The following is a 13545-nucleotide window of genomic DNA, read 5'->3' on the forward strand; positions in this document are numbered from 1 at the left end:
TATTTAGACAAAATGTGTGTGTTATAAAGCAGAATGATTAAGATTAAATTTCATTTAAAAGATATTCCCTTACCAACATCCATTTAAATTCTTAATTAAACACTGTTAGTTTGTGGTTAACTTGTTCACTACCTAATCTAAGACATGCTCTTCATTGAAATGTCATCTGTTGCATTCATATGGAGTGCTCAAAAATGATGATGAAAATTTTTCAGATTGGGATATTTATTAAGCCTTAATTTCTATTTGGATGATCAAAATTCTGAAGGTATCAGAAATTAAATTGATTCATTTGAGAGATAATATTAAGAAAATATAGAATTTACAAAATCATGAAGAACATTTCAAACTTTGCAGTAAGTTATTTAAGAAATAATTCATGGGGGCTTGAATATATCGTGATTTTACCACGGGTTGGCCCTTTATGACAAATATAGTACCCTGAGCGATAGCGAGGGGTAAAATATCGGCATAAAGGGACAACCCGTGGTAAAATCACGATATATTCAAGCCCCCATGAATTATTTCGATTCTAATAGGACAAATACGGCAATTGTTTTGGATCGAAGCGCTCTAGATGAAGGCATTATTTGCAGTTCCCATAAATAAACGCACTATTAAATTGACGTAAAAGACCGGAGCAAACTGAATAAATGATATGCTTAAACTATTTACAATAACATATTTAGATATAGGTTTGGATGGATCTAAATGATAATTGTACTTATATGTATACAAAAAATGGCTTATATAACACATGTTTGCATCGTTTGTTTACGTTTCCTTGTTGTGATGATTTTCGGTTTCACAAGCGTGTTTTTTCCCGTAAAATGCTTATATTCTTACGTCATAGTTCTATGACGTCGGGTAGCTCATTCATAAAAAAACATATGACGCGGGAGTACGATTGGAACAGCCCAAACAATATATTCATATTTTACCACGGGTGTGTACTCAAAGCGTTTGAAGAACGTCATGTTAGAATGTTGAATATTTTATTCTTAATATACTTAGGAAACAAATGATTGTTTGTTCAGTCTGTTGATTTTATCATTTCCTTTTTATTCCAATTCTTTAACATTCACATACCTAGATGTAATCAGGTACCTCTGTTTGACCCTTAAAACAAATCTTAGCAGTAATAGTTTTATCTGACTTTGCACCTATTAATTTTAACACAGCAACTTATTATTTTTTAATGTTTTAGATGAACATGTACTATCAAGTTTAACTCATATTTATGAAAATTTGTTATGTATGGACAGTACACCAAGTCTTTTTTATTATAATTTTGTATTACTTGATATTACTTAGAGTGGGTGGCACATATTCGCCTTGGACACATTTTTGCCGTTTTGCTATTTTTTCTGTAAAATTTGTGTGCCTTTACCCAATACTTGCCTAAATAGATGGTAAAGGCTATTTGTAATGTTACAACTGTTGATATTCCTCTTTACCCCATTTCCAAGGTTATTCGCACATATTGAGAAATACGCAGGCGTTTTTAAATGATTTTGGCAATTATGTAAGATTTATATGGCAATCATGCGCAGTCTTAAAGTAAATATTTGTGAGAAAAATCGTATAGGAATGATCTCTCAAGCTTATTCATGTAATTGCAAACCTTCGTTTTTATAATATACAAGGATAATGAGGATGGTCGTATCATACTTTGCGGCGAAAATGTGTCCCCCATGGTACACGAACAACTTGATTTCCTCTTGAGTTTGCGTTCATTTTTAGAACAATTAACCAATGTTTTGAAGATAATTTGTCTATCAAACATTTTTTTCATATAGTTAAATTTCTGAAACCTTCATAAAAAGTTCCAAATATTCGAATGTAGGTCGGATGTAAGTGGAAATGAACGAATTATGCGGCGAATATGGGTCTCTCACTCTATACAATTTTAAATATAAAAAACTTTTGTATTGCTGTTTTAATATTTTTTTTGTTTTATTCATTTATTTATTTAAGTGATGATATTCATTTAATGCACACTCAACATCATACTTATAAAACTATATCATATAAGTTTTTCAAAATGTACAATTATATACCGGTACTCCAAAATCTTTCTGTTATCCATAAATCTCTTACCTGGCAAGCTTTCATTACAGTTATCCAGAAGTCTTGATCTAAACATCCTTTCTGGTGTCACTATAATAAACAAACCGCACTAATTAGTAAAATATATAAATACATGTATATGCATAAATTTGTAAACTTATCATAAAAGATGCACTTTTAAATAAACCTGGCTTCACTTGGTCTGTGAGTATTTCATTGTTGTTCCCATTCCATTGTTTTTATTGTTGGTTGAAGATCTTTAGATTTAAACAAAGTTCTCACTTTACGTTTGTGCACTCTCGATTTCAATGACTTTTAAACTGAAGTACTATAAATTATCTGCCTTCAAAGAAGTTCTTTATTAGATCTTCACTAAATGTTTAAAACCTGTTAACTTTACAGGCATTATAAAATATTTCCAAGCGAGGTCATGCATATTTAGTAAAACCTCTAAATCTTTTGTTTCAGTATGAATTTTAAAATACTGAAGATTCCCTGATTTAATATTTATTCATCGAGATATCATTTGGTTCTTAGTTTCTCAAAGCTGTTCTTTCTCTGTGTTTTACTTTTTGATCATTTATTTAGATACATGATACCGATAAATTTTAATTCATCATAGCATGGGAGATAACTCCAGCTTAAAAGTTACAAATAGTTTATCATAATCCTTGTCAATGACTTTAACAATTTTGTGGGTATTTTCATGCTACTAGACTTACTTTAAAATTTTTATGACTAACTCTGTATAGAGGATGTTAAATGGTTGTTGCATTTCATTTATAAATACTCCAACATGTAATTTTGAAAACTGCTATCCTAACTACGTGCTATCAATAGAGCTCACGTATTATGCAAAATGATACCTCAAGCATAAATCCCTGTATTCATCACATCTTTATATAAACATTTTCATATATTATTAGATCGTGACCTTTTAGTTCACTCAACTATATCATGTTGTTATCATCTTACACCTCTTTAAACCTTTTGTTGATGATTTTCCAGCTTATTCAAACAGGCATCAAATTATCTGAGGGTATTATGTCTTAAACATATTATTAATCAAACATCTTAATATTGCTTTTTTTAGGAATTACAAAGCTTTGAATCTACAAAAATAAAAATAAACAAAAAAACACTGCCTTAGCAAAATAGCTTTAAAATTTTGTTGAGGAGCTTGATATTTGTTGAGCCTGCAACATTTATGTCGCGAAAGCAAGACATAGTGATCCTAGATTCCGTCAGCGGCAGCTTCAACATTAAGGTTCAGTCTGTGGTTAAAGTTTTTCAGTCATCAATAACTTTGTCAAACCTTCATGGGATTTTATGAAATTTAGACAGAAGCTTGTTTATGACCAAAAAACAGTATCCAGAGCAAAATTTAGAAAATATCTATTTTTAATTTTTCATATTTTACTGATAAATTGACTTAGTCTTTTTACAAATAACATTCAAGCTCAGTCTGATGTTAAAGTTTTTCAGTCATTAATAAATTTGTCAAACCTTCATGGAATTTTATGAAGTTTGGACAGAAGCTTGGTTATGAATGACGAAAATACAGTATCACAAGCAAAATTTTGAAAATAATTATTTTCATTTTTCCATATTTTACTGATTAATGGACTTAGTTTTTTTTTACAGTTAACAAGTAGATACAGTCTGGGGTTAAAGTTTATTACACATCAATTACTTTGTCTTCATACAATTTTATGAAACTTTGGCAGAAACTATAGAAAATACATTTTTTTTATTTTCAATATTTGTCTGATAGATGGACTTAAGTTTTTTACAGTTAACATTTTCAGACAGTCTGGGATTGAATTTTTTTGACATGATAAATTTGTAAACCTTAAGGAATTGTTATCAAACTTGGACAGACACTAATCTTCAAGACCAAGAAGTAGCATCTAAAAAAAAAGTTTGATTCCTTTTTTAATTCTGTATTTTACTGATAAATGGACTCACTTTTAGGTCAACTTTACACTTTTATACTGACAACAGCAATAGTAGGCAAGATATTAGGTTCCGCAGAACCCTTACAATTTTTTTCTTTAATCCTTACATTTTCCTATGAAATTGTTCAATTCTTAAACCATTACGGGTTTGTTACAAAAAATTGTCCTTGATTTTTTTTTGAAAATTTCTTATCCTCATAAACACATTATTTTACAGCATAAACAAATTTAAAGACTTACATCTGAATAAGCAAAGACTGCTTTTACAAGATATATGTCATAATACTGTATTTAGAGCATATAAATCAATATAAATCACAAAGTTAATACAATAGCCAAACATACATCACTTGCAATTACAATAACAGACTGAAAACAACTTGTTTCACATTTTGTCATTCCAGGGCCTATTACTAGATGTGGTATAGGTTTTGCTCATTGTTGAAAGGCCTTACAGTGCTGGATAGTTGTTTACATCCTCCTACTTTGGCCTCTGGTGGATAGTTGTCTCACTTATATCATACAACATCGTCTTAGTTTAATATGACTAATGATTTGACCTTGTATTTTTGGTTTTTGTATTTTCTCCAATGATTTTCATTAGTTGTACAGTTTGTATAATCTAGTAAATGCATGGATGCAGTCTTTAAAATATTATATTTAATTTAGAAGGGAAAGAAATATAAAGTGAATAAACTGCTTCGCTGAGCGCAGCTGGATACGCCCGCAGAGGTCCAACCCTGAACAGTTGGGGCAAAAATGGACACAATATTCAAGCTTGATACAGGTCTGAATTTGGATTGTATTAAATATTTGACATATTATAGGTTTCTGAATAAATGTAGTCAAAGAACTTGAAATTGGTTATATGAATTGAATTTATATTCAATTAAAGATTTCTTGCTGTTGTGCAATACACTGTGCTGTTGTGCAATACTTAGTAAATCTGTTGTCAATGTCATATTAGAAATTTATGAAAATGTAAAGGGAGCTTACATCAATAGATATAAACAATTGTCAGAAAACTGGAAAACCCCCTCCCCCCTTTTTTAATGAATAAAACCCCATAACTCAGAAATGTAAAATGTAAAATTTATAAAATTCTAAAAGGAGCTTACATCAATAGATATAAACAAATCACCAAAGTTTCATAAGAACTGCTGAAAGCATTTTTGATTTTTTGTTTGAAAACTGGAAAATCCCCCTTTTTTTATGAATAAAACCCTGTAACTCCGAAACGTAAAATCTAAAATATACAAAAATCGAAAGGGAGCTCATGTCAATAGATATAAACAATTCACCACAATTTCTTACAAGATTATCAAAGCATTCTTGAGTTATTGTCCGAAAACTGGAAAATCCCCCTTTTTTTAATGAATAAAACCCCATAACTCGAAAACGTAAAAACTAAAATTTATAAAAAACGAAAGGGAGCTCACGTCAATAGATATTAACAATTCACCAAAGTTTTATGCAAATTGGTTAAAGCGTTTTTGAGTTAATGTCTGACATGTTGACGACGGACGGTCAGACGGACAACGGTATACCATAATATGTCCCGTAAACGGGCGTATAAAAATGGGAATAAAAATCTCAAGTTTGCTGATGATTGCACAATTCAAAACAATATATTCTCCCACAGAAAAATCAGATTAACTTGTATGTTGGTTCATTAATGTTAAATGGTCCTTAAATATCACTATCTGACAAATAGTTTGGTCCTTAAACATCAATATTGGACAAAGAGGTGGGCACAAATGAGAAAAAGATGGAAATTCTGGTCAGAAAATCGTAAATGAAGTAAATTAGGCTGAAATAAATGTTTATTAGTGTGTTTACTATAATTTGATCATCGCTGACTGAAAAGTGAAGGTCAAAAGTTTTTTAATATTCTCATTTGAAAAACCCATAAAGAGTTGTACAAGTTGAACACTTTATCAATGTTAAACACCATCTTGAACTAACTAAGATTTGTGCAGAGAATGTATTTATTCTCATTTCATGGATCCCAAGTACAGTCCAAACATTACAACACCAAAGACTATAAATAAATAAAATAAAATAAATAAATAATCTTTATTTCAAGAGGATAATCCCATTAGTTAAAACTAATCTTCCTGAGAGTCCTCAAAATAATAATAACATATTTATAAGTACATACAATATTATAATGATATATTATACACAATATACAATTGTATCTAGATAATAATAAAAAAGCATATTAATTTGCACAATTGATGAAAAATTTGTAACATTTTGTTTTAAAAGATACAAGTGTATCACTCATTTTTATTTCATTTGGTAAACTGTTCCATATTTGAGAACCTGAATATGTAAATGTTTTCTTTAAAAAGTTTGTTTTTGGTTTCGGAAGATTTAATAGTTTTTCATCAGCCGAACGTAAATTATAATTCTGAATACCAATGAAATGAAAGTTTTCTTGTAAATAGTTAGGAACCATATCATTTAATGATTTAAATCCAAGTATTGCCTTTTGATATTGAATGCGTTTTTCCACATTTAACCAGTTTAAACTATTAAACAACAAACTGGATGATGTCATTATGTCAGCTTCTACTATAACCCTAGCAGATTTCTTTAATAACTTATTAAGTTTATTTATTCCACTTTCATAGCAACTTCCCCATATATTGCAACAATAATCATACAATTGCAGAATATAAGCATTAAAATAAATAATACGTATATGCATAGGTAAATATTTTCTTATCTTTTGTAATAAATTGATTCTATTTGATATTGTACATGACATTTTATCTATTTGCTCATTCCAATTTAGGTTTTTGTCGATATATAAACCGAGAAGTTTTTCACAATCTACATTCTCCATTTGTTCATCTGAAATTTTGATATCTAAACTGTTCCCAGTTGAATAAAGCCTCTGTTTTGAACCAATAATCATTGATTTACACTTTTTGGCATTTAGTTTCATACAATTTTGCGAACACCAGTTTTCAATTACATGAATATCATTTTGAAGGTTAGCAGTTAACTGAAGTACATTATTACCTTTACTTTGTAATGTAGAATCATCTGCATATAAATCTATTAATGAATTTTCTATGTTCAGTAGTAAATCATTGATATATAAAATAAATAACAGAGGGCCAAGGAAAGAGCCTTGTGGTACACCAGTTTTTATGCGTTTAGTATTAGACATGACGTTATTGACCTTAACTTGTTGACTTCGTTCAAACAAGTATGACTTAAACCAGTCTAGTGTACAGTTTGAAACATTATAATATTCAAGCTTTCTTAATAAAATAATATGATTAACCAGATCAAAAGCTATCTTTAAATCTAAAAATATAACTCTGTTTATTTCTCCATTATCTATATTTGCTAACCATTCATCTACTAATTTAGTAAGTGCAGTTGTGCACGAATGTTTAGGTCTGAAACCTGACTGTGTAGTATTAAGAAGGTCATTACTATTTAAATATATATACAAACTATCAGCTATATGTCGTTCTATGATTTTGGAGAGACAAGGCAAAACTGCTATTGGTCTATAATTATCAGGATTACAAGCATCGCCACTTTTAAAAATTGGGCAAACTCTTGCAGTTTTAAAAATACTTGGAAATTTACCACATTTGATGCTTAGATTAAATAAATATGTTAAAGCTGGTGCAATGACATCGCTGCACATACTCAAAATATTTGGTCCAACATCATCTAAACCAGTTGCTTTAGACTTGTCAAGTTTTTTTAAATACATTTTTACATCTTAACTACTCATTTCTGGTATAATGAATTTTTCACTACCCCTTTGTAACTTTGATTTCACAAATTTGTTGAGTACATCGAAACTTGGACCTTCATCATCATTACATAATTTGTTATCAACTATACCTTCAGCAATATTTGTGAAATGCACATTAAATGTATTTGCTATATCAACATCATTTTGAATTACACTAGTTTTATATTCCAAATGCGTGATATTATTATGTAATTTTTTGGGATTTAGACTTTTGACATACTTCCAGATAGTTTTACTATCTTTACAATTTGAGATAGCATTTTGGAAATAATTTTTCTTTGCCTGTTCTACTAAAAATGTAACCTTATTACGCCAAATTTTATAATTATATATATCCACAATTTATATATATGGTACACTGAAGAAAAAGCAGCTAGTTTGCCATCTAGCTATTTTTAAAATTATTGGTCCAGTAAAATTCCAGAGGCTGTGAAAAGTAAGGCTGAGTCAGTTATTCTTTAAATTGAATATAAGCAAATGAAGAAAATTCCCAGTATAAAAAAACTTTTAACCTGTAATTAGGAACACTTAAACTGGTATCATGACAAACCCTTGAATTTAAAAATTCAAATAAATAATCTCATTTTAGTCTGGATTGGTACAACACAATGACACAAAATGAAATCAAGTATTCATAAATAAAAGGAAAAATTGTTTGTAATGACTAATGTAACCTGTAGCTTTCAGGTAGAGATGAAATTTTGCCGAAAAGGTATAGGATGAATGTATACAAGTCATAATATGAAAGTCCATCAATAAATACATTGAATTGTATTTAATTTTTTTTCTATTAAGACTTTGCTCTGATTATATTTTTTTTCTTTCTTCTGCCTTTTTTTTATCTTGCATTGTATTTTAGTTTTGCAAGCTGTAAATAACATATTTGGTATTATGAATTGGAAACTGTTATTGTGCTTTTGAAACTCACAGCTATTAACCCACACTTTTAACACTTTTCTTTGTGAAATTTATCTTTTTTTTCTTGCTTGGGTTTCTTATAGGAGTAATGTGCCTGTCACAATTCGATTAAGCTATGTTGTCACTTATATACAATAAACCATCAAGACCTAGGGTCTTATAATTTAAAACCCTTGGGTCATAACTTGAAAACTGTGGTCAAGGTCATGTTCTAAATATTGACTTTTGCCTTTGATCAAATCTCCTCTGATTACTTTACATGTATAACAGAACTGATGCAAAGTGTTTGGGTTAATAACTTCTTGCAGGAATTATTGCCCCTCGTATGTTAAAGTTTGAGATTATTATATTATAACTTCAAACTGGTACAGTATAAAATCCATAAGGTTTTTTTACATAGTGATGGGATGCATCTGACATAGAAAAAGTCCAGCTGGAAATGACCTTGTGTAGACCAGAAGGAGCCATTTTTGCCAAGGGTTCATGGAAAAGTACCTTGAAACCATTTATTTAAAGACATTGTGTTAACTGAAACCTGCACATTATCTCCCTTATTACAAGAAAAAGTACTAAGTAACCAAATATTTGTTGGTACCAGTATAAAGTAAGATGTCATATGACACCAAGAAAGACATTCTGTATTCTGGAAGTGCAAAATGTAGAAAAAGTATATAAATAAACTGTTAACACAGAGATATGTCTAGCAATACTTTAAATTGTAAGTTATGCAAATATTCAAAGTAAATGAACCATGACTGAAGGTACATGGCTAAACAATCTCCATGGAAATGAGATGTGCCAATGATAATACAACTGCATACCAAATACCATTGACTTATCATAAGTCATTCCCTTTAAACAAACCTAAACACAAACATAAACTTGTAAACTATGTAAAAGATTCAGTCAATGAACCATGATGAGGGGGAGGGCTATATAATCTCCATGGAAAAGAGACTTGCAAATGCCAATAAATTTGCAAACCAAATATCATTGACTTAACATTAGTGGTTCATCTTAAACTGATCTAATCACAAACTAATACATGTAAACTAATCAAAAGTTACAAAGTCAATAGACCATGACTGAGGGGGGCAGGGCCAAATATTCTCTATGGAAATGAGATATGCCAATGCTTATACAACTGTATACCAAATATCATTGACCTACCACTAGTGGTTCACTATAAACTGACCTAATCACAAACTAATACATGTAAACTTAGCAAAAGTTTCAAAGTCAATCGACTGAGGGGGCAGGGCCAAATAATCACCATGGAAATTAGATGTGCCAATGCTAATACAACTACATACCAAATATCATTGACCTACCTCTAGTGGTTCACCATAAACTAGATCTAATCACACACTAATACATTGTTGACGTCGCCAATGCCGGAAACAGCATTCCTATGTCTCGCTTTTTGACTCCGTCAAGGCGAGACAAAAACCATACATTTTAGGAAACAGTGTAAAGTAGCTTATCATTTGTCACCAGAAATGACTTTTTAAAATTAGTAGTTACTATTTTTCAACCTCATTTCTTATAAAAAAATATTAAATCAAAGTACCTACATTCAATGATTAGTAATTCTGGTCTATGAGGTAATCTCCTTCCTACAAAGGTTAGCCTCATCGTAAAAAAAAAACTGCTTTTTTGTCTTTTGTTTTTTTGTTTCATTGGATTGTTGACTCATTGGCACATATTATATCTAAAAAGTTTTTAAAAAATCTGAGTAATTCCTTTGTCAGAATATTTGTTTGCAGGGCTGGGTGTCCATTTGACATGATATGCGTGTTAAAAAAATATGATTTGAATCTTTAACCCTTATGTTGTACCAAGCAACACAAAAATGTTCTTCATATCTGCCCTGATACTAACTTTTCTATGTTCAAAAATAATTTTTTTAAGCATGTTTCCTTATTCATTGTTGTTTTAAGGAAAATAAAACCTTTTTATCCAATATCTATTTTTCTTTTCAAAGTACAATGAAATAAAGGGCATTGCCTAACTTTTATTTGGAGTGACATCTGTCAGCAATACTTGAGGATGTTCATCACAAGATCTAAATAAATCTTCAAAGAAATTACCTACAACTTGAAGTTTTACCATCTTTCTAAACAAATTTATTGTAAAAAAAACTTTTTCTCTCTTCATTAACGTTTTACTTTGTACAGAACTACCAGCTGTTCAGTAGTAAATTATAAAATACTGTCAAACAATTAACAAAATAAATTGATAAAAAATTCTCATTTTAGTATTCTAATTGCATACACTTGCATATATCATATTTTTACCTTTTGTTATAAAATAAGGAGATGTAGTATGATTGCCAATTAGAAAACTATCACCAGTCCAAATGACATGAACTAAACATCTATAGGCTTTCAACAATGAGCAAAACCCATAAAAAATAGTCATCTATAAAATGTCCTGACATGACAAAATGTGAAACAATTCAAACCAAAAAAACATGTTACCTTGACCATTAACATTCAATGAAAACTTCTGGCATTAACAATGTGGCCATTTGTTGACAACTGAATATTTGCTAAATGCATTTAAACCTTTTTGTGAAATAAAGTAAAATTCTGTAAAATTAGACATATATACAGAATCTAAAATCCTGGTATTGAAATCTATTTTTCTTTTTTATCTGGAATGTATCAATGCACAGATTTAAAGACTATAGATAAAAAAGAAATGTCTACAATTTATATACAATTTATACAAATTTTAGAGAGTATGTGTATCTATTAGTAAGAAAGAATTAATTCACCTCTCCTTTGTGAAGATTTTATCAATCAATTAATATCTAAATCCTATAAAAATATTATTGGTAAGTAAAATGATATGTTTTTGTAGTATAACATCTGTGTAACTGATTTATGTAACAATAGTACTGACATACCACTCTAGTTTCTATAAGTCCTGCTTGACATACTTAAGTGTATAATAATATAGAAACAGATTGAATACTAATGGCTATGATGGGAGAAAGGTTTTAAATATTGTTGACCTTAGATAGATTTGGCTATTTATTTTAGGTCCCTTTTGATCATATTTTTTCACATGCTTAGGATCTCAAACATCCTTGGCTTTCAATTTATAGGGTGTTACCGGACCTGATGAGGTTAAATCCAGAAAAGAACTTCAGAAGCACCAAATTCATAAAGTCTGATTTTTCATTTACAAACTACAATCCCAGTCACATGATCTCTTTAACTTTCTTACTGCATACCATGGGTTAAACTTTCAAAGAAACCTCATTGACCAAGTCAAAAATTAATAGAAAGATTCATCAACATTAATAGATGTATAACTCATTTTAATTTTTTTTTTATTTTGCCGCTGATAAAGATCTCATTTAGAAGTACAATACATCATTTTTTAACAGAACATATTTTTAATATATATATATATTATATAAGATTACTGTATATCAATCAAAATCTGAGTTAATAAGAAGCCCTATGATCAACTGGCAACAAAAATTATAATTAATTATCAAACAGTAGAGTATCAATAGGTATATAATTTTTATCTTTCACAGATGGCTTTTACATTTTTATGTAATTACAACAGAAAAACAACTGTGTTTGAGAGATAACAGATGATTACCGATAGATGTTTACAATATTACAACATTCACCACAGTTTTTAAAGCTTTCCCTCAAAAACTGCAAGGAAACTATATGGTTTCTTAATATGAGTCTGAATATAAGACTTGCCAAAGCCAGTCACTATAGTATCAATGGAGAAAAGGTTGCTTCAGAATTCTACAGAGCAATTTTTTCCCCCTTTAATAGTTATTATAAACTTTCTAACTCCATAATAGTTCAACTTCAGACTACATAATAGTTCAACTTCAGACTACATAATAGTTCAACTTCAGACTACATTTGTAATTCTATAAGATAAGATAAGTTATTTTTATTCCAATATTGAGACTACATTTGTAATTCTATAAGATAAGATAAGTTATTTTTATTCCAATATTGAGACTACATTTGTAATTCTATAAGATAAGATAAGTTATTTTTATTCCAATATTGAGACTACATTTGTAATTCTATAAGATAAGATAAGTTATTTTTATTCCAATATTGAGACTACATTTGTAATTCTATAAGATAAGATAAGTTATTTTTATTCCAATATTAAAGGGCCCATGAGGAGCAAAGTAATTTATTACAATGATTTTGATAATTGACACAATAATTTTGATAATCTTATATAAATATGTATATGATCATCTCAATTCTAAGATCAGACCACAGCCATACCCATATTAGTAAAGCATAACATTTATACATAATATTAACAGGCAAATATTCTCAATGGGTTACATATTAACATATCTGTACTATATTGATAGTTTTCTGAATTCAAAACATTTATTAATATGAATTGCAATAATGTTCAATACCTCTTGAATAAAAAGCCTATTAAACTTGGCACTTGTGTTTAACATTTCGAAATTTTTACAACTTATCAAATTTCTATCATATAACTCTTTTCTAAAGAGATTATAAAGGGGACATTGAAAAATAAAATGTTCTTCAGCTTCAACGAACTATATGAATTTCTATCATATCAGATCAGAAACTAAAAGGATCTCTGGTTTATTTAAAGAACCATAACTGAGTTGTCAAAAGATTGACTTTTTTCTATCAGGGTAACATTTTATATTGTCTGAAAAACAGAGTGATAAATACACTATTTCTACCAAAAAAGCTGTCATTAATATAGAAATAAAAATAAAATCTTTTTTTTTTTCCTGCATGAATTTCATCAACCTAAAATGGG

General features: G+C 29.3%; 1 protein-coding gene across 7 annotated transcripts in view; it reads right to left on the reverse strand.

Moving 5' to 3' along the window:
* Window positions 1-13545, reverse strand: part of LOC127728229 (disabled homolog 2-interacting protein-like) — a 130649-nt gene that overhangs the window by 95691 nt on the left and 21413 nt on the right. For all 7 annotated transcript variants that reach the window (XM_052235458.1, XM_052235459.1, XM_052235457.1 and 4 more), the window contains one exon: window positions 2101-2160. In XM_052235458.1, coding sequence (XP_052091418.1) covers window positions 2101-2160 — 60 coding nt within the window. The remainder of the gene's footprint in view (window positions 1-2100; window positions 2161-13545) is intronic.

This window comes from Mytilus californianus, unplaced genomic scaffold (assembly GCF_021869535.1).
Source record: "Mytilus californianus isolate M0D057914Y unplaced genomic scaffold, xbMytCali1.0.p SCAF_2, whole genome shotgun sequence".
Lineage (NCBI taxonomy): Eukaryota > Metazoa > Mollusca > Bivalvia > Mytilida > Mytilidae > Mytilus > Mytilus californianus.